This window comes from Lissotriton helveticus, chromosome 6 (genome assembly GCF_964261635.1).
Source record: "Lissotriton helveticus chromosome 6, aLisHel1.1, whole genome shotgun sequence".
NCBI classification, from domain to species: domain Eukaryota; kingdom Metazoa; phylum Chordata; class Amphibia; order Caudata; family Salamandridae; genus Lissotriton; species Lissotriton helveticus.
The window spans coordinates 787,432,238-787,455,251 of record NC_136067.1 but is presented as its reverse complement, the minus strand read 5'-3'; the positions used below and the strand labels follow the sequence as shown (position 1 = coordinate 787,455,251).

At 44.1% G+C, this 23,014-nt stretch overlaps 1 protein-coding gene across 4 annotated transcripts in view; it reads right to left on the bottom strand.

The window, feature by feature from the left end:
• Nucleotides 1-23,014, bottom strand: part of HACE1 (HECT domain and ankyrin repeat containing E3 ubiquitin protein ligase 1) — a 302,230-nt gene that overhangs the window by 228,739 nt on the left and 50,477 nt on the right. For all 4 annotated transcript variants that reach the window (XM_078648310.1, XM_078648311.1, XM_078648312.1 and 1 more), the window contains exons 6-9: nucleotides 16,404-16,535; nucleotides 15,584-15,666; nucleotides 13,751-13,847; nucleotides 2,673-2,774 (exon numbers count right to left, since the gene is read on the bottom strand). In XM_078648310.1, coding sequence (XP_078504436.1) covers nucleotides 2,673-2,774; nucleotides 13,751-13,847; nucleotides 15,584-15,666; nucleotides 16,404-16,535 — 414 coding nt within the window. The remainder of the gene's footprint in view (nucleotides 1-2,672; nucleotides 2,775-13,750; nucleotides 13,848-15,583; nucleotides 15,667-16,403; nucleotides 16,536-23,014) is intronic.

The window sequence follows — 23,014 nt, the reverse complement described above, 5'->3', positions numbered from 1 at the left end:
TTATCTCAGTAATAGCAACCACTTTTAACCGGCTAAGCAATTTACCAAGTAGTTTTAACAAAACAGTACATTTGTCATTAATCAGGTGAAATCACAATCTGCTAAAGATTTGGGGAGAGAAAACTAACATTCAATATAAGCAAAACAGATGTTAAAAAGGTATTAGCTTTCTTTTTAGCAGAGTCACTGGCATTAGGAATTCATAATAACAGTATCCTTCAATGCATTCATAAGTCATATGCCCAGTAATTCTATTTCCAGGATTACTAACTCTTTCTCAATGTTTAATTATTAAGCAGCAAGCTTTACTCTGAGCTACAACCTTCAATTGTTCAACACACTCCTTAATGCTGCTTCCCAGCCTGAGTTCTCCAGGAAGGAAAAACGATTAGTGCCTTAATCACTGCCCTGGAGATGCTAGCGCCGCTTCCCCCAGTAATTCCCCTCCTTACTTGTTGGTGTTCTGGCTGGACTCGTCCTGAATCAGGCTTAGTAGGGGGGGGGGGGGTCGGGGAACTAAGGCAGGCGAGGCTCTCACACCTCAGAAGGCTCCTCAGCGTTCACTTCCCCACCCTCGAGCCAGCTCCTCAACGTGGCTCTAGAGGAGAGGAAAACCAGGGCTGATATCACTTTGTGCCCCCGGCCCCTACCGGGCCTCTTCACACTCTCCCCCTGCTCGGGCCAGCTCCTCAGTGTGGCGCTCGAGCGGGAGGGAGAGGGCGGATTTCTCGGCAGTTTGGAAAAGCCGGCGCGCCTCCTCAGTGTTGACCGGCGGGGACTGCTACTCCCGCCGTCATGCGCGGAAGGCGCTCACGCTGGTGTCTCCCTCTCACTGCGCCTGCTCCCAGAAGGGACGCGCTGCTCACGGGCCTGCTTCCTCTTGGTGCCCCTCCTTCCGGGGATCAGTATCTGGCGGGCATGCGCGTTAGCGCTTCCACTTCCCTCAGAACTAGGTCACTGTTGACAACTTCTCCACAGCGCGGTAGGCGCCCCCGGGGTCCCGTTCACAAAGGGAAGCCTCGTAAGGCTTCTCGGGCTCAGTGGAGCCTGCGGGGGCGCTGCCACATAGCGCGTCAAGTGCCCCAGGGGTCCCGCTATCGGTGGCAAGCAGGATTCAGGTTCCTCAGCTCTCTCTCAGACCCGACAGGTGAGGAAGCTTGCTATCTGTCACAGGATCAGTTTGGGGATATGCAAATCTGGTATTAGTCCAATGGAAGACCTTCTCTTCTTCAATATGACGAGGAGGGGGGATACAAATGGGGAGGCTCTTTTAGAATAAGTCCACAGAGCACTTCCTCAGCACTAGACCCCTATCCCTCCTTACTGGACAGATTAGGGACCCAGGGGAACTCTTAGGTCAGCTCCCAAGGCAGGGTTCTTCGCAGCTCCCAAGGCTACTAAAGTTAACCCCTTCACCTATCTATCCAGGATCAGCAGGATGGGCTAACTTGGCTAGGACAACAGGACCTAGGAGGTGGAAAGTCTTGATAGGGGGCTACTCTTGTAGAGGGAACCACCCTTCAGAATCCTACCCCTACTGGACCTCAACCTTCACTCTAGCTGCTCCTCACTGACAGACAAAATGGCTGTCCAACATTCCGCCTTTTATAGGCTGCCCTTCAGTGGTCCAGCATGGACCAGAAGGTTCTGGAATGCCCTATGTTAAGCTATGGCCAAGTTCTGGGTGCGACAGTTGGGGCAGTTGGAAGCCACCATTTTGTGTGGTTCCAACTTTCCTGTCAGAACAGGCCTCTGGGCCTGAGGTAAAAGATTATGGGGGGAAGAAAGAACACCTATCCCCTTGACCAACACCTATAAAAAGTAGTAGACACAAAAATAGTAAGGATATGAGGGGCAAAAAGGGGACAAAATAAAGAATAATGAGGAGGGACTGCGCAAAAAATCCAGACAGGTCTAACACTGGGTATTTACTAAGCTCACAAAAGCACCTGGTGTCTGGAGTTACAACGGAAATACTGGTTACAATGGATGCTCCAATTGCCACTAATTGTTTTGGCCTTTGGGAACAGACCTGGCAAATGTGGTAAAAGGACTCTGGCCTGGATGATTTGGTAAAAATAATGGCAGAATAATGTACCTTCTAAACAGTGATAGTGTTCAATCATGTTGCACTGAAGAAAACGTATCATGTAGGCAGTATGCAAGCCAGAAAAGAAAAATTAAAAACATATATAGGCTAGTAGTCGGATACCTCTAGAGACAGACTATGACAAAGTCATTGCTGATCCCTACTTTGAGGACATAAGAGAAAGAAGCATTTGAAAGAAGACTCTACATAGAAGGTGACTAGATGGGTCTGGATATACCCGCAGCCCAGTCAAATGAGAAGGAAAGTGTACAGTGATATTTACACCACCATTTAATAGGACCAGTATTAATACATTTGATTTGTGAAGAAGAAAGAAAATATACCCCCACTAATTTTGCCAAGTAAGAAATCAAAGGAGCAAATAACCAAACTTTTTGCCCATCAAAGTTATCGGGTTAACTGTCCCAAGAGAATATGGGGATAACTGCCCCAAGGGATTAATAAAGAGAGCTCCTAAAAAAATGGATTAAAATAAATCATACAAATTATCCTTTTTCTCTACAATCATGTCAGGGGTCTAACATTATTCTTTGTATAAACTTATAATAAACAGAAGCATTACCATATTTTCACGAAGATCTTCATTCTGAGTCATTTGAACAATTGTCTGAAATAGTCTAGGATGATGCTGAATCAAAACTTCACATGTTTCTCCATATCCACCCTACGGAGGAGGAAGTAAAATAGATACATTTTCAAGCTTTACACAACATTTGCATGAAATATAAATGCAACCTGTGTATCAAAACTCCTCACAATGAAATCCTTTTTTATGATATTGGACTGCACAAAATTGTCATTTCCCACTTTCCAGTTGATCTCCTCCTTCCAGTTGGACCACTTTATATGATCAATTTTGATTAATGAAAATAAGGATTGTGGATTTGGGAGAGGTGTGGAGTGATTCCTTTTCAATAGCATTCAGCCAATGTTTAATGATACTGTACTGAAAAACACAATTGTTCGATTTTGTTTTACTTTTTTTTTATTATTGATTTTTATAAGAGGAGAAGACAGTTAATGGCTACACATTAACAACAAGTTTACACACTGATTACATATGGTGACTAAGGTACAGTCACAATCTTACTAAATGTATTATATTATCTTACTAAATGTATTATATTAATTCAGTTTTCATCATTCAAAATGCCGCAATATTTTGTGAACTTTATACTGTGCCTTCTTACCTTTTTGCTCATTAATTACAGCTTCCAACTGATAACAATCCTACAAATGTTCCCATCTTCCTGCAATCATAGGTGGATTTTTCTCTCACCAATATAGAGCAATACATGCTTATTTTTTTGATCATCTAAAATAGCACATCTAAATATAGATTGACCCATTTGTATTGCTGTTTGAATGTCCTGTAGATTTATAGATTGTCCCACTGTATTTGAAATTTTTCTGCATTTTTCCCTATTTCATCTTCAAATGACATAGAAAAAAATGATAAATGTCAAACAGTTAACTTCCCAACTTGTTGTAACACTAATACGTGCATTGAAACAGTAATATTAATAAATATCCCAACTTTATAAAGGTAATCCCTAACGTGTATAGATGGTAAAAAAAATTGGTTAGTCATGAAAACAATGGTGTTAATCGCAGCATAGCTATGTTGGAAAATATTAACAGGCAATAGCCATGTTCGATGCAGCCAATATTCTCCATCAACCTGCAAGTATGACTTTATCGGATGTGTCATGAAGATTTGTATAGGCTGAATCCTAAAAACATAATTGAGTGCAAACAGATATCATACACCACACCTCACAATACATAACATTTATGCACGATATGCATTTGGAGGTCCCATTTCATCGCTTCTTTTTGCTATACATTTAGAGCCAGTTATAATGTGGATAGTGGACAATTCAACACTGGAGCCGGTGGAGTAAAATGGAATACGTAACGCGGTTTCCGTTTATGTAAATGATGTGGCATTGGATTCCACAAAGGATTTACAAGCCATTGAGTTCATTGAAGATATGGCAGAGCAATTTGGCACTATTTTGGGACACCAGGTAAATGTGGATAAAACTCGAACGTGTATTAATTGAACAAAAAATAAAAATGAGTACCACACTGTTAATGAAACAACTTATTTAGGTATTAGAATGAGCAGTCAGCTACATAAAGTAGTAGATCCCAATTACGTACATTTAATGAACAAATGAGTAAAGACATTTCACAATTGGAAGAGGAAAGAGAAACAAGCGAGGGACAAGAGCAATGCAGTGTCTCCAAGATCAGAAAAAGGGGCTGGGTAGGGAGGAATTCCGCACACTGTACTCAGTCTAGTAAGGAAGGTCTGCCTGGGTGAGGCACAACACGCTAGCTGTGTGGTTCCAAACACCGGGTGCCTCGGGAGGGAGGACTGGAAGGATTCACAGGTAAGATTCACGATGACAGTGGGGTCAAATCGATTAGAATGATTGTAACAGGGTGGTTGGGGGATCAGGGAAGTGAGAGGGCAGTCAAGCTATCCTCCTGCATCAATCATCGTGTCAGGAGAGTGACCACACTTGAAGGAAGACATCAGCCTTGCTTTGTAAATTGCAGATGAGCTTCTCATAGGTAGCCATCTTAAACATTTCCGTGAGCCACCGCTCATGTGTGGGTGGGTGCGGGGATCGCCAATAGCGCAAGATTCAGAGCTTGGCTGTCGTTGGGAAACGGGAAACATTGTTTACAACGCTGTAATTACATCGCAGTACTATTTCAACGCGGTTGTTACAATGACCGGGTTATTAGAACGCACTGTATTTACATCGCGCTGAGGTATTGGAAATGAATTCCAACACCTTCCCTACTCTTGCGCAAACTGGAGTAGGAATAGTAAATAATACTATCCCCAAGTCCAGTGCGCCCCCTATGCAAGTCTTTGTAATGACTTACAATGTAAATGCATTGCGTACTAACAATGCGGTCGTTGTAAAAGCACGCAATGTAATACATTGTGTAGTAATGTGCTATATCTGTTGGGAACATGTGAAGCAGGTGGACAATAAGAGCCACCCCACAGTGTCATGCAGCATTACCAGGCGGCACGATACCGGAGTCGGAATAGTGACAGTGCTATTTAACATCAGTCTCAGTGTCCCAGAATGTGCGTACAGTGGGACAGTCAAAGAGTACATGCACAATGTTGCGTTGTATGTGATCACAGCATCAGCAGTCAGAATGATGCAAGAGCTTCACGGTTTTGTGTTTCGTGAGAATCCAGTGTCAGTCTTGAAGTTATCTGAAGAGGCAAAGCTTCATTCTGGCCTCCCTAATCCCAAGGTCCAGATTGTCCAGTATCTCACCCAGTCCTCACACTGGTATTCCATCCATAGGCGGTCCTGGTAGATGGTGCGTAGCGGTTCTACTTAGGGATGTAAATAGAAGTGTCACACAAAAAGACAACACCACTCCTTTGAATCGCCCCGACATATCAAGATAAGTTACTATCCGGGATCCTGGGAGGCACCAGGGCATTCCCCTCAGACTACTATGCTGGCAATGTTGCAATTGTATACATCTCCAACGCTGAGTCTGGGGTAGAGGAAATTCCTTTCAAAGTATCTCAAAGGGTTTGAGGGACCACTTGAATATAATTTGGTGCAAGGGCAAAACTTCTGCTGAGTGACACTGCTTCCAGCAGAGTGTTTCACTTTCAATGTCTATTTTAAAGTTATGCCAAAGCAGCGCTTTCTCATGTAGATGTGTGTCTACCAAAAGGAGTATGTGAGCCCGCGCTCAAGTTTCAAGCGTGGACCGAGCAACAGAGTTTGCGTGTACCATAATGGTCATGTAATGCTGGTAGAGCACCTGTTGCCCTAAAGGGAAGTCCATGAGAGCACTCTTGATGCAAACCCACTGCAGGGGATCTCAGCTGTAGGGTTGCATGTAGATCACCTGTGCCAGATGAAGGGCTAGACAATAATGTTCTATATAAGAGCTCAAGGTCACTACATGGCATGTGAGAAATAAGTTTAGTTATGGCCAATCTGGGGTGTGCATCCCCAGAAGTCCTTGATCCTCTTATTCATCGTCCACAGTAGCTTTAGGGGCACCAGCAGAGGTAACATGCCCAGCACATACGTAAATCTCGGGAGCGCCACCATTGTTACTATCTGCATCAGTCCTCAGAGTGACAGGCTCAATTGAGCCCATTTGGCAGAATCTTGTACTATTCGTTCCATAAGAGTCTCAAGTTTGTCTAGTACCATGCGTTATAAGACTCTAGTAACATAGATCCCTAAATATTTGAAGTGAGCCGGTTTACACTGGAAGAGGCAGTGCTTATTATACCTATTCATTTTTGCAGCCTGTCTAACTAGCCGCAGACGGGTCAATGAGTAGGATGTTTGTTTTTATGGCTTCATTCGGTGTGAGGATGAGCTCCTCAATTATTCAGTTTCCATTGTTTCAGTGCCCTTTGATGGTCTTATGCCCGGCTGATATTCACACTGTTCCTGCACATGCATTGTCATCTACTTCATGAGGATCTTGCTGAGGACAGGGAGGTTAACATGGGACTGCATTATCTCAGGATCTTGGGGCATGTGTTAGGGTTAACAGAAGTGGAGTGCTTATAGTATGTTTTAAAGGCATGTACATGATTCATGTTTGGAAGAAGACATCTATCATATTTACAGTGGCAGTGTAGGAGAGGGGGTAACAGTTTAAACCATATAATCGAGCAGAGACACATATGTGCATTAGATGCTTCTATGTTGGATGCCAGACTGGGCATCAGCCTCTAGGGGAGTGAAAGAAATTAATGCGGGCAGAGAAGAAGGTAGCAAGGTGAAAGGATATGCACAATGGGTTTTGTGTATTGGCAATAGATTTGTGTATTTTGGATTTGAACAATTCTAATAGGTCTTTGGAGTGTTGAAGGTAAAGCACTGGTTCGATGAATATCTATTAGTCCCTCAGAACTAGGGGCCTCATTATGATGGCAGTGGGATTGCCACCGACAGGCCATCGGTGGCAGTCCGACTGACAGATAGCCTTTCGGTTCAACCACCGCATTACAATGCTGGCGGTCGGACTCTTGCCTGTTGTGGGATGGACCTCTGCCTAGGCCAGGCTCAGAGATCCCGATGGGGCGGCGGTTGGAATCGGGATTCAAAATGGAGGTGAGGCAGGCACCATCGTCGGGATTATGATATCCCTTTATGACAGCCTTTGGATGGTGGTTCGACCACCATGAAAAGGCTGTCGGAAAGGGACTTTGGGGGCCCCAAATAAGGCACCTGTCCCTCGTGGGTCATTGCGAAGTGGCCTTGGGGGCACATGTAGTAACCCCACGTACATCCATGCACCACATGGTGCATGGCAGTGCATAAAGTGCTCTTTTACACTGCGGCTTGAGCTCAGGCCCTTTTCCTGGGCCACAGCACAAGCTGCAGTGTTAAAGAGCACTTTCTGACTGCCAGCACAGTGGTTGCATCCCAATTCGGTGGTCAGCCTGCTGACTGCTTGTCGGGCAGTCTCCTGACTCCTGTGATAGCTTTTGGTGGTCCAACAGCTGCCATCATAAGAAGCCCTAGGTTAGGAGTTACAGGAAGGGGCAGAAGCCATTCTTAATGCTGAAAAATCTTTCAAAGAAGAGTAATCACTTGAAGAAACTTATCGGTATCTGATAAAGATACGAACTTTCAAAAGGACATCAATGGAAACCTGTGGAAATTGGGTTGTTGGTTGAGGTGGGTGAAACATACTCAATCAACATTCATAATCCTTTTCGGGCTGAACCACAAAAAGTCACTAAATTAACCTATAATTAGCCCTCTAGTAGCTTGGCACAAAAGAAGGCAGGCTACATTTCAAGGCAAAGTGCAAAGTATTTATTTAGCACACCAACAGTATTCAAGTGAAAATACAACAAAAGAAAATACCTCACCAATTTAGAAAAATAGAGTAGATTTTAATAAATTATTTGGCACCGAAACGGCAAAAATCCAATTCATAGAACCAAAGATATGCAATTTTAAAGGTTTAGGGTAAATAGTGCTTAAAAGCACAAAGCCCCACCTGTGGTTATCTAGTCACGTCGTACAAAAGTTCAGGCCGACCGTGATGGAGCACAGTCTGTATATAGGGACCAGGTTATGCCCACTGAAAATTGTACCTTATGTCCTTGATGTGGGCCATTGTGTCGTGCAGTGGCGGTTCAAAGGAGCAATGTAGGCTTTGCATAGAGATGCATGGTGCAGCATTGGTTCCGATTAGTAATGCAAAGACCTGCAACGAGTTACGTCGTACTTGCGTCAGCTCGGATGAGGAGCTACAAGCCCTGCAATGCGAGGTCTGCATCACTCTGTGTTGGTTCAATTGAGAAGCTGCGAGAGCTGCAATGCGAGGTCCGTTTTGAACTGGGTCATGCTGTTTTGGTTCAAATAAGGAGCTGCGAGGGTTGTGTCGGTTCTGATGGTAACTGGATCTGAGCAATCACAGCACCTTTATCTCCACTTCCAAGGAGGCATCACTTGAAAAACAATTTTTGTTCACTACCACAACATGTAAAACTTAAAAGTACATGTACAACTTTTTTATTACAATACACCCTGCCCTATGGGCTGATTAGGGCCTACCTTAGAGGTGACTTGGATATATTAAAAAGGGAGTTTGAGGGTTGGCAAGGGGGTTATTTTGCCAAGTCAAAATGGCAGTGTAAATCTGCACACATAGGCTGTAATGACAGGCCTGAGACATGTTTCAAAAGGCATGTTTAAGGGGTTAGAACAATAATTGCTGCAGGCTGACTAGTAGCATTTAATATACAGGCCATAGGTACATGTAATATCACTTTTCCTAGGGACTTACAAGTAAAGTTAATGTGCCAATTGGGTGTAAGCCAGTTTTACCATGTATGAAGGAGAACGCACAGGCACTTTATGTAGGAAGCTGGCACTGTATATACTATTCCAAAGTGAGGTATAGTGTGCACAGAGTGTAGTGGAACCCAAAAGATAGGCAGAGGTAAAGTAGATAGCACCTCACTCTCTATTTGTGGTAGTGTGGTCGAGCAGTAAGGCTTTATCAGATGACAGTGTTAAGCATTAGCTGTACCCACTCAATCTGGAAATTATTTCACACACTCAAAGACTGAACTTCAGACCAATTGTTTTTGTATAAAAGTATTCTTTTTGTTATTTAATTTGTTTAGAACCAAGCAAGCCTGGCACAGGAAATCAATAAATACTTTACAGTAGCAATGCAGTTTGTAAACACAGTTAGGATTTCAATTGTATATGCACTTTTTGTATTATAGTATTGTTACTGAAAATGCAATGTTTTTGAAATTCAGTACATATATTTTGTATAGGCTTTTTAGTAAAATGACCAGTAGATTTCTTTGCTGATTACTTTTCTTACAGGGTACAGTATACCTGGATACTGCACTGGGATATTTCCTGTAAACAGATGAGTAAAAGCGTTTTTGTTATTTAGTACAATTTTAAAAGAATTTCTTAGGTTTCCCAACTCCACACTTCAAAAGTTTTCCTATGGAGGAAAAGTGTTATTGGTTAGCAGGTAAGTACTTTGTTGTGGGGGTTGGTATTCTGGAGTTAACTTCAGGGGTCCGCCAGGGTCAAGGATGCACTCTTGTTACATCTGCACTAGGGCGGCCGGTGCAGAGTGCTGAGGCCCAATGTTATTCAATGGGGGATAGGGGGCCTCCGGTTGGTGGCTGCTGACGAGCAGGCCATTGGGTTGTGGGAGCAAAGCTCCTGGATTTAAGTTCTGGGCGAATGGGGGTTTGAGCCAGCACAAAAAGTAAACCCTCAGCGGCACTGGGGCGTCCGGGTGCAGAGTGCTGTTTTGGCGCCAGGTGCCATGTAGCTTTCAATGGGGAGTCTCCGGTTTGCAAACACACAGCAGGCTTGGGAACGAAGGTCTTCTGGGTGCGACCACCACTTGCAAAGGTACGTTGGGATGCCCGGGGTTGGTTAGGCACCTTTGGTTGGGTCACCCAAGGCCGTGGGGCGTCTGGTGCAGGGGTGCCATTTAAGGTCAGATTTTCTTATCAGCTCCTGGTCACGGTTGGGGGGACTTTCCGGTTTGAGGCTGCAGGAGTCTGTTGGAGGCTTGAGGCAGGTCAAGTGTTGCAGGATCTTGGGTCAGGATAGCTGGGGAGACCTCCTTTTGGTGTTAAGCCACTCGAACACGGGCCGTGGGTGTCGGGTGCGCAGTAGTGCAGACTCACTGATTTTTGCGGACTTGGAGTCTGTTGTTTGAACAAATCCGGGGTTCACGGGAGACAGAGTCTTTGGGATGGAAGGCAGGCAGGTCCTACAGGTTTCTCAAGGTTGCTGGCTGCAGGACACACCGGGATTTTACTGGAGCAGGTTCGAGGTGGGGACAGGCTGGTAGGGCTGGGGCCAAGTCAGTGGGCATTTTCCTCTTGTTAGCTTCGGCACAGCTGATCGGTCCTTCTTTTCTCCTTCCGGTTACTTGTCTGAGGAAGCAAGGTAAGGGATGCCCCCTAAATACTAGATATAGGGGTGTTACAGGTAAGTAAAAGTTGGGATCAATGGATCCCTTCCTTGGAGTACATACACCCCCTATTATGCCATCCTCCTGTGGGAGGGGGGCATATGCCTCACTCCGGTTGGCTGGGTCCCCCATCTGCAAGATGGCGGAGACCTTCACCTCACCTCCCCCACCTGAGGGGATGGAGTTGGCAGAGGTGAGCACACATCTCTTCCTCACTTGTTTTTCCCACAGGTTCCCCCGCCCAAAGTGGGGGTCAGAACCAGTGAGGACCAGTTGCAGGAAGCAGCATGTTACCTGGAGAACCTCACAAAGGTGGCAAGCCTTTGAAGCTTCCCCTTCGTGGACCCTGCCCATCCTAGGGGAAGAGGCTTGGCACCTCGTCCCAGGATGTGCATTGTTTCAGCCCCTCCCCCCCTCCCCCCCGAGAGCAGCAGGCTCTCGACTCGGGGGTCCAGAAACATGTCTGGTGGGCAGCTGTAAGCAGCCACTCAGCCTGGACCCTAGTGCTAGGTGGTTGTTCAGGGGGCATCTCTAAGATGCCCTCTGGGTGCATTTTGCGTTAAATCTCACACTAGCATCAGTGTGGGTTTAATGTGCTGAGAAGTTTGTTACCAAAGTTCTCAGTTTGCAGCCATTATGGTGCTGTGGAGTTTGTAATGTCAGACTCCCAGCACCATATACTCTTAACGACAGCATTGCACTTACAATGTCTAAGAATGGACTTTGACACTGTAGGGGCACAGGGCTCATGCACCTGTACCCTCACCACTGGTATAGTGCACACAGCTTGAGGGGTGACTGATCTATACCAGGGTAGTGGGTTGTGGGTTGAACGGCATGGCACACAGGGATGTGTGCAATGTCAACTCTTCACTTTCTTCTCCACCAAAACACACAGCCTGCAAAGGCAGTGTGTGAGCGTAATGGTACAGGGCCTCCAAGGGTGGCACAATAAGTGCTGCAGCCCTTAGAGGTCTTCCCTGGTCACAGTGCCCTGGGGACCACTGGTACCATTTACCAGGGCTGACCTGTGGCTAGAGATGCCAACTGGGTTTTGTTTTCAATGCAGTTATAGGGAACGAACATAGGCCCTGGCCACACTCAGTCAAACCACATCAGCAGTTATGCAAAAAGTGGGGGTAACCATTCAGAAAGAGGGCACTTCCTCACACTTTAGAACTGATTAGCAGTAGTAAAGTGTACAGACTCATAAGGCCAACAAAAACACATTCAGCAAAAATAAGAGAAGTAAAGGCAAAAAGACCACCCTAAGACTGACAGGTTTTAAATACAAATGTGTGCCAACTGGTCCAAAAGTGGCAGAGAAGAACAGGGCTCATTCTTGGCAATATCCTTGATGGAGAATTTCTAAAGGTCTTACCCAGCCTTGGGAGAATACAGCTGTGGTTTAAGAACAATGGCTTCACTGAGTGCGGAAGAGCTACAATTGACATTCCTTTATAGTCTTGGGCAGAGGCGTTGTGTGTATCCCACTTTAACAACCACAGGGGGCGTGGAGTTCTTAACGGGACTTTACTGTCTTTAACTCGCAAGACAAAAGCTTGTAATTAATGTTAAAGAAAGAAGGGTTTATAGAAAAGGGAAAGAAGGATGGAAGGTTAAAAGAAATAATGGGTGCAGGGGTGGATGGGTAAAAGTATTCATTAGTCGGTAAAAGAATGTATGCACGGGTAATAGGATGCATGGGTGGGTCATATGATGGGTGCAAGGATGCATGGATAAAAAGATGGATGGGTGAAAAGATAGGTGAAAGGGTGGATGGTTGAAATTATGCATGGGTGAAATTATGCGTGGGTGGGTGGAAAGATGGGTGAAATGGTGGGCGTAAGAATGTGTGGGTGGGTGAAAGGATGTGTAAAAGGTTATTTGGTGAAAGGATGCATGGCAGGGTGGATGGGAGAAAGGATAGGTGAAAGGGTGAAAGGGTAAAAGAATGGGTAAGATGGTGAAAGGATGGACGGATGGAATCTTGTAAAACTGAATGATGGGTGAAAGAATAAAAAGGTGACAGAATGTAATGATGAAATACAGGTAAGGTAATCAGTGGTTGGGTGGAAGCATGAAGAGATAGATGGTCGGATGAAAGAGAAAAGGGAGATCTTCTGGGGAAGGGTGAGCTCACCTCCTTCACTTGCTTGGTGCAATCAGAGCATTTGTTCAAAGTGAGGGGAGTATATACATTTTCTGGCTACTCCATCTGGTCTTGGGCTTAAGTGAAAAGTACTGCCTTCATGAATGCAGGAGTGATGGCCATGTCATCCCTCCCATACATACTTTGAACTGTCTTACTTTGAAAAGCATACTTAAGTCAAATGTCAAGTAAATTGTTCATGAGGCAAATGACAGAATTTGCTGGTCTTTATTTCTTTAAAGTCCATCCCCATGTGTCTTATAAGAGTGTCAGATAATCTGAAGGTCAGGCTTCCTCCATCTGACAGTCTTTACCGTATGAAATAAACTATGTACAGGAAAATCTGAAAATTCCTAAGGGCTTGAAGACCAGTTTGGTCAATCAATATCATAAAGGTGTGAAGGTGAGAATGCTCTATACAAACAGACTTACAAAACACATCAAGGTGATAAGGAAAACACTACTGGTAATGAGGGAACCTACTGTTGCCCAACATATTACCACTGCATTGCCCATAGAACTTTGAAGAGGTAATTGCTTTAAACCTTCAACAAGTGTTAGCCACTTTAAAGTAAAAAAAAGGAAAATGGTAAAATAATGTAGGGCAGAGTCAGTATCTAAAAAATGGCCAGAAGACTAAAGAAAAAAATCAGGCGGATACACAAACTAATGCTGAAAGCCAATGCTCTGAAAGGGCATAAAAACAATTTAATGATTTCCTTCGTGCCAAGGAGTCCAGGAATCTAAACAGCCAACAGGTCATGAAAAAATGCCAGAACCAATTTCTTTTCATTCACAGTTCAAAAATAAAATAAGAAGAAACAGGTGTGTCTAAGGCCCAGCTTGAAAAGGGTATCTCTATTCCACGGCTATGAATCTGGGATGCATCGCTTGGTAGAGAGATGGACAATGTTCTTGTAGCAGAAACAAGTAGCAGAGCTAGAATATTTTACAACAAAGTCTGACAACTTTCAAACGCTAAACGTTACCTGTACACAGAGGTCCATTGGTGTGACTCCATTTTTATCTGGCAAGTATTTTGCACCTCTTGATAAGAGGATTTGTGCTGTATCCCTTTGGCCATGGCTAATTAAAACAAAAATAATATTAGTTATTGATTGGATGGCAAAATAAAAAAAATAAAACAATCAATATTAGTTGTTGATTTTTATCACATCTGCAACTAGCACTACACCTAGAATGGCACACTTAGCAAGAGATACTAACTGTGATATACCCGCTATTGCTTGATAAACAGACATCGTGAGGTAGACTCCCTTGTTGGTGGAAAGAGGGGCAGTAAATTAAAGGCAATTGATTCAGTGATGGTTTCTTGGTTTCTTATGCATGCTATTCCCAGGTGGGAAGACAAACAAACAGCCTCTGTTCTCCACAGGTGCTCTGAGTAGGAATTAGAGAAATGCAGTAAAGCAAATTTACGTATGAATCAGCTTCATGTCAACAGGGAGTTTCCACATTTTCTTTAATGCTAAGATCAAAAATAATCTTGTACGAACATATATTTTCAAATATTTATTTGCATTTTCTCAAAACTGTTCTTTGCACATTTTGAGGAGAGTTGGAGGATAGTGTGGAGAACAAGCTATTATCAAAGTGAGTTTACTGCGAAGTGGAAGTAAGTTAGGCCTGTGGAATATTAGCGCATATTAAGGATTGCATTAGGTTTGGGTGAAAACTTCCTACATTGAGGCTCCTTCCTCTTTCCATCAATGGCCTCTTTGAAGAAACCATCAACAGTAGTGCCATTAGGGACGGTTTTACTTGATAAGAGAAGAGAGTGTTCAAAAGACCATAGAGAAATACAGTGCACATTAGCTGTGATAGAAAAAAAAAGGTAAGAGACTATTACCATTAGAAGTTCTGAGCACACAAGATCAACATGCTGGTGAGCGGACACATATAAAGTAGCATGCAAGTATAGACAGATTCTACATTTCAAGCATACTAAAGCTCACGTAAACTACTCTGAAATGTCATGGGATTTTAGGGAAGGAAAGTAACGAAAAAGTGTGGGCCGGGCCACCTCAGGACCATGCAACATTGAGAAATGCTTAAACCAAGAACAAAGACAAGGTAATTCCTCTCACTTGCCATAGGAGTGCCACTAACTCTATACATATATTCACCATACTGACTTTCTTGCATGATATAGGCCACTTCCACACCTTCCTTTGCTACGTGGCACCTTAACTGGTATCCAAAATCATCTCCAAATCCTTGTACTTTTATAATCAACGTCTGTAGGCCATGGTGTTTTGAGTGCATTGCTTAATCATTTCCTGAACACCTCCCCAAGCATAATAGTTAATCCAACATTCTTAACATTCACTAAAAACAAGTTTCCAGAAAAAACATTCAGAAAATGTTGAGCAGCCAGATTACTTTCCAGAGGTTTCCAAAGTAACCACACTACAGTCTGGTACTTAGTGACAGCTAGCACAAAAGGCTTGGGTGGTTCTTTCTCTATATGAAGTATACGAGTATGTAACAAAACAATGACTATAAAAGAAATAAACAGTTGTTGTCACATTCTGGAGCTACTGCTTGAGGCCTTCTGTATGTGCGCGTTTGCTTATGCAAAAGAGGTTGACTGCTGTAGAGGTCACAAGGACAATACAATGAAAGTGAAAGTTTAGATCTAAGGGCCCTTCCAGATTATTTCTACTTAAAGGAACACTGCTGGTAACTGTTGCTATGTGTTTAAATATGCAAAACCTAAATAGTGATTACCAACGTGGAGCTTGGAACAAAAAAACACTAACCCCATTACACAGAAATAGAAGGATAACAACTGGCCTCACCTGCACGCAAAATAGAGAGGTGTTGCTCCCGACACATTTGGTCTGTTGATATCTGCACCGCTGTCTAAAAGACAGAGCACCGTCTAATAAAAACAAGAAGAAGCACATTTAAATGGCATTCCAGAAAAGCAAATACCACCACTAGGCATTTGTCAGTCACCATCCACTTACACTATGCATACTAGGAATCAAAACAAGGTTTCAATGTTGCTTCATTCTGTCCACAAAAAAGAAATGACCAGTCAAATGTCAATGTGCTTTTAATTTTTTTATAGTTTTACAGTGATAACATTCAACTACAGAGAAGGCTAGGGAGTTCATTAAAACCAAGGACAGGCTACTACTGTGGCGATTTTGGGTACCCCTAGTTCTAGATTCCTACTTCCTTCAGGTCTGCATGTATTTACAGTATGTACCAAAAACTTGAGATATAAAAGAAAGGGCTACAATGCTGTCTGAAGTATCACAATGACAAAAGGCAAAGATGTACAATAGAGAAAGAAGAAAACTATGCGGATGCAGGAGGTAAGTGAAAGACTAAACTCATGTGATGACACAATGATACCAGTCACATACTGAAACATCAGCAACATAAATGTTCAAACCAAACTGAGGTTAGAGTTGTAAAGTGTAGTCCACAAGTTCACTGGGTATTGCACTAATGAGAGTGAGTTGATCTGGACACCTGCACACATTCCACTCAGTAGCCCAAGAATAAATTACCCAGCTAAAGTAAAGCCTTACAATCACTTAAAAAGTATGGCTATATATTGTAAAACTTTTTCAACAATGTATTTAGTCTTTGCATTGATTAGCTCACCGTTTTGTGACCATTTTGGCACGCCACATGCAGTGCAGTTTGCCCCATTGAATCTTCCACATCCACATTGGTCACATGTTGCACAAGATCATGAAGCAGTTCTGTTCGCCCATTAACAGAGAGCCAGTGAATCTAAGGAAGAAAGAGAAATATAAAAAATGATCTTGGCAGAAAAGAGGTTCACATAAATGTAAATAAAATATAAACTCATTTATATATTAGGCCTCTTAGTTAATACCATATCTCAAACCTGAAGACGCTGGAGCAATCTAGAGTAATCCAGTAGTCCAAGGTGGTGTAACTTGGAAGGTGTACAGAAGAGCCTACAAATGGAGTGGTATTGCAAAAGCCTCAAATTGGATGGCATTAGCCATTTCTACCTTAAGATTAAAGACTGGGATAAAAAGTTAATTTTAATATCTTGGACCAGCCCATTTTTCATAAGCATAACTAAATAAACCAGATCTAGCATGATCCTGTAGCCAAGAATAACGGAGTTTGATCTGGATCTAAGAAAAATATTAGCTTGCATGGCACACAAAAAACTCTGTGGATCATGGAGTCTGTAATGAAGCAAGATCTAAACGGCAGATTCTTTGAAAAAAAATGTCTTTGGTATTGAAAATTCATCTTGATGGTACAGGAAGTGGAATACATACGACTGAAAAGACACAAACTCAAGCCAATATCATGAGACTTCAACATTATATCTTTGTATAGGTCCAAGATCAGCGATTGAGTGCCAGAAGAAAACGTTACTTTCCTTCAGCAACGACTTTTCTGGTGGCTACTCCATCTATGTGCAGATTACTCACCTTTTGAATATGCTCATGGTACCAGACTGGATAAGGAAACTTTGTAACAGAACTACCATGCATGCATATAGGTGGCAGTAGTAGCACAGGTGTAACAGTAAGGGAGTCACATAGCACCGCCCTGGTGTCCTGACATCAGTTCCTGGTCCATTTTTTTCTAATCTCGAAGAGGCAGAAGTTAGGACAGCATTAAATCAAACGTGGATATGAAGTGCAATAGAACTAAGATGAAACCTTAATAATAAACAGGGAGGTGAGTGGTATCTGTGATGAATCCCCAAGAAAATAGAGTATACACCACAAAGACAGTTGTCGAAGGGAAGTAACTTTTCTTCCATCGAGTCATCGAGAACACCGTCAATAAACAGTTGACAGCATTCCTCGAGCAAACGGCTCCCTTGACCCATTCCAGTCCGTATTTCGAGCCAACCACAGAACAGAGACCGCCCTCATCGCAGCCACCGGCGACATCAGGACCCTGCTTGACAACGCAGCAACAACTGCTCTCATCCTCCTAGACCTCTCAGCCGCCTTTGATACAGTCTGCCATCACACCGTAATCACTCACCTCCACAACGCCAGGATCCAAGGTAACGCCCTAGATTGGATATCCTCGTTCCTCTCCGACAGAACCCAGAGAGTCCACCTTCCTCCCTTCCGCTCAGCGGCAACCAAGATCATCTGTGGCGTACCCCAGGGCTCTTCGCTCAGCCCAACCCTCTTCAACATCTACATGAGCCCCCTCGCCGCCATCGCACGCAAGCACAACCTCAACATCATCTCATACGCAGACGACACCCAGCTGATACTCTCCCTTACCAAAGACCCAGCCACCGCCAAATCCAACCTACAGGAAGGAATGAAAAACGTCGCAGAAAAAGGAATGAAACGCAGTCGTCTCAAACTGAACTCAGACAAGACAGAGGTCATCATCTGACCATCCCCATCCGCCTGGGACAACTCCTGGTGGCCCGCAGCCCTGGGCACCGCACCAACACCCACGGACCACACACGCAAACTGGGATTCATCTTGGACTCCTCCCTCACGATGACCAAGCAAGTCAACACCATCTCATCCTCATGCTTCAACACTCTGCGCATGCTCCGAAAGATCTTCCAGTGGATCCCTACCGATACCAAAAGACCGTCACCCAGGCCCTCGTGACCAGCAGACTGGACTACGGGAACGCCCTCTATGCGGGAACCACAGCCAAACTTCAGAAAAGGCTCCAGCGCATACAGAATGCATCTGCAAGACTTGTCCTCAACATCCCTCGCCACAGCCACATATATGCCCACCTGAGAGACCTGCACTGGCTTCCCGTCAGCAAAAGGATCACCTTCCGGCTCCTCAACCACGCACACAAAGCGCTCCACAACATGGGCCCCGAATACCTCAACAGCCGCCTCAAGTTCCACACTCCAACCCGTCAGCCAGCTCCTCTCCGCCAGCCTCGCCCTCGCCAGCGTACCACGGATACGCAGAGCCACCACCGGAGGAAGATCATTCTCCTACCTGGCTTCCAAGACGTGGAATTCCCTTCCCACCCACCTACGATTGACCCAGGACCATCTCACCTTCATGAAAAACCTCAAGACCTGGCTCTTCCAGGAGTAGCAGCACCCCCACCCGCCCTTCCCAGCGCCTTGAGACCCTCACGGGTGAGTAGTGCGCTTTATAAATGTATTGATTGATTGATTGGAACTTTTACAGGACATCTTATCACATTTTAAACAGATCCTACAGCAGTAGCCGTTTTCAAGTGATGGGTCTGAGAGAGTGGTCACACCAGAAATCCTAGAGCACAGAACAAGTGAAAGTGACATACCATCTCACTTCTGAGTCCAAGCAGAAGTGTGCAGCGAAGTCCATATTATCACATATCAAATGTTCGCCGCAGAAACTCTCCTAGCCAGTGCCAATGTTGAAACCTTCGATCTGGTTGAAAGAGTACATATTCCACCAGGTGCTTCCTTATTAGCAGGGTCATAAAAAAATATTACGTTGAGGATGATTCAACATGGCAAAGCCCTCTTTTAGATTGCCTTGCCCTTTCTGCTATCTACATATCGTTCACACGCTGGTCATCAAACTTAATCTCTTTTTGTCGAAATAATAACTACCGACCTGAGTGTCAAGACAATTAAATCTCTTCTCCTCTTTGATGGGATGGGGAGAGTGCAGAATGATGGTATTGTAATGGACTGCCCCATATGGAATGGGGTAACCACCTTGGGCAGGCAATTGTTTATGTCCTCAGAATCAGCTTGTCAGCTTAAAAGAGGGAAGAGTGGACAGAAACACAGAGCTTACATCTCACTGACACGTTGTGCTGAAGTGATGCCCACCAAAAACCCCTTTTGATGGTCACTAGATGCAACTGTGTAGGGATTCAAATGAGACCCCATCAAGAATGTCAAAAACTAATGTAGGGGCCATTGTGGATGACAAAGGTTGATTGAACAGGGACACCTGAGCTCTTGAGTATTAACTCTGGCATCTAAATATGGTTTGAATCCGACCCAAAGATGTCATGCTAGTGTTGCTGATGTGGTCTAGGCTCAAGCTGGAATTCCTCTCTGTGCCCGGCTTATACAGCAAAATATGTGTGCCTTCCTCCAGGCTCTAATCAGAGTGGTCTAGGTTTTTGGGGAGTGTTCCTGGGTAAGGAGAGCTGGCACCGGGTCAGGTTTCAGTGTTTGCAGCACCAGTATTGGCGCTGGATTCAGTGCCTGTGGAAGAGCCTCCAGCCAGCATCTGCAGTGTGCCCGGATGATGGCCTATGGGGGTTGAATGGTGCAGAGGATGAAAAACCACCAGCAGTATAGCAAAAGGAGCCCTGAACAGTATGGAGCCCAAACATGCACCAGAGGGGATCCCTGTGTTCCTGTAAAACTGCGTTCATGATGTGAAGGAAATGAACGGGGTTGGCGCACTTTGCCCCCCAAAAAAATCTTGGTATTTAGTAGTATGCCTTTGGGCGGGCATCGGCAGTGGAACCAGTGGAGGGGTTGACAAGGGAGTTGGGACAGGCACTGGAGTGGATGCCAGAGGAGTGGAACTGTGAGTGGAGGTTCCTCAGTGGAGTGATGTCCACCATCTTTAGCTCGGAAGAGGACTGGAGGTGGAGAACATAGAGGAGTATAACCTTGTGATCGACATTAAGATGAGGCATTTTTTCTTCTCCAATTCTTTTCTGCTTCCTCCTATTATCTTTAGAAAGTCTTGGGAGGGTGGAAAAGAGCTCAACTTCTAGCCCAACATCGACCAGCATTGAGCCCAATGCTTGTCATGTGTGCAATCCATAATGAGTTTGGCCTTCCGCTCCTTGATAGCTTTATTATGCATGAGATTGCATTCATCATATTACTTCGAGTCATACTTCGGATCTAGGCACCACAGGCAAAGCTCACAGGAGTCAGGAATTTATATGTATCCATGGCAGGAGGAGCAAGGCTCAACCCCTAACTTCTTCAAGGGAGCCATCCCTAAAGAACTGCACAGTTTATAGAAATTAGGAGAAAATCTGTTTTGAAAAATGTGAAACAAATCATGCTGTGTCAAAGGGCACAGAAAAAAAGAAACTGACATCAGAACGTTGGGGTGGCACTATATGGCTCCAGTTAAGTCACACCTATGCCACATCTGGTGCCACGATGGAGCAGGGTTGAACTATTACAAAATGTCCAGATCCAGTATGGCACCTGGGGATATTCAAAAGCTGAGGAATTTGCAAGTAGAGTTATCTGTATATATCACCGAAGATTCTCACTTAGGCTTGCTGATCATTCACCCGACATAAAAAAAACAACATTATCGATTAAGTTTAAATATGAAACTATGTCCATATTGTATCATTTTTCAGGCTGATGATAAATCAGGCACTATAGGGGGTAAACAACCTTTACAACGCAACTTTTACATCGCAGAGCCTTTACAACGCAACCATTACAACGCAAACTATTACAACGCATTGCTCTGGGGGGCGCTCTAGGATAGGGAATAGGTTAATTTACTATCCAATAACCTTCCCTAGTGTCCACGGGGACTGGAGTTGGAATAGTAAATTAAACTATTCACTATCCAGCACCCCAAAGCACTATGCGTTGTAATGGACTGCGTTGTAATACTTGCGTTGTAAAGCCATGCGATGTAAAAGCATGCGTTGTAATGTCATACATCCACTATAGGGCATTAAACAAGTGTCCGGTGTTGAAGAGTTATCCACAGTGCCAGATAAACTGTTCAACAGCCGGTTGGCCTCTGTTGGCACATAACAGGAATACGTGTCCCCTCAAGGTTTTGCAAATAATAAAGTGCCAGCCTCATTTCCTGAAACAAATCAAAATGTTTCTTTACAAGCCATAGCCTTTCAGACAATTCCCTGTTCCAGTCCAGAGAAAATGGTTGTTCCATCTACTTTCCAACGATGTTTAATTTAGCATACAGCCAATGATTGTTCTATTAAGAGAGCATTGTGTGATAAACAAGCTTTGGCAAAGCCAATAGTTTTTTTCTTTTTTGTGTTTTTTTTACATATTCCAGAGCAGTGGAGTTGCTGTGCAATTTAACTTAAAGTCAAAAAGAAAAAGCGCTATGACACGGACAATGACAAAGCCAATTGATTTTGAAAATGCAAAACATATTGGCTTTGCCAATGCTTTTTTGGTTTAGACTGCCTGGGGCCTTTCTTCAGCTTACTGCGGCATCAGTATATGCGATTAATGCAGTTTAATGTTCCTTATTTCCGCGGATGGTTGAGAACAGAGAGAATTATTTGACAAACGCGAACCATAGTTATTGCTGCCATGAAACTACACTGGCCGTTGCAAAAACAAGCATTGGCAGAGCCAATAGGTCTCCCCTTTTGGACACCATAAGCATGTAGCTATGCAGCACATTAGCCTGAGTGTTGTATCCGCCAAGGATTGAAGAGCCATACAATTGCTACACACTGTTTTTAACATCTTCATGTAAAGCAACCCAATGCCCTTGAGCAGAGTCCACGCTATCTAAAACTGAAAAAAAATACAACACTCATTTTATACATTACTAGGTGACATTAGTTGGGGAACAAGTGACTGAAACTGTAGAGCCAAGTCTAGAGGCTCAGTGGACTAGAGCATCCACTCCAGGAATCTGTTTAACCTTAAAGTCACATTTTCAAATGCCAGACGTCTCACTCACCTTTTTATTCCTTTAGGTCTATCAAACGAGACCCACTTCATTGGACAATAATAACTATCTGTTATTCAGGGCTAGAATGCTCCATGGTGTGACTGTGCACTTTACAAATGCACATATATTAAAGCATCATATCCACTACACTAAAAGTAAGCACAGCTGAAGGAGTGGACACAGTTCGGGCTGCTACATTGCCAGATGGCAAAATGGAAATATTTAGATAACATGAGACCAACAGTTCACCAGTTTATAACACAAGTTACTTGGAGGTAATTTTTGTTATAGATTAACACCCACACACTGCACAAAAATGGCGTTGGGGTAGGAGTGGGGGAGAAGGTAGCGACATCGATTTTCAATACTGGAATACGCATTAGTAATGCCAGCGACATACATCCCAGAGCGACATAAACCTCGGGGTTATTCCCTCTCACCCCTCTCCCAGTATATGTACTGGCATAGGGGCGTGTCTGCGAGGGTGCTCGTGTCCAATAAGAGAAGAGAGGGGCTGTGCAGAGATGGCAGCATTTTTCAAAAATAGCCATATGCGGCCAGTATGAATGATCCTGCTGCGCTGTCCCCGAAGTCCTCCCTGTTTTTTGGTGGCTTCA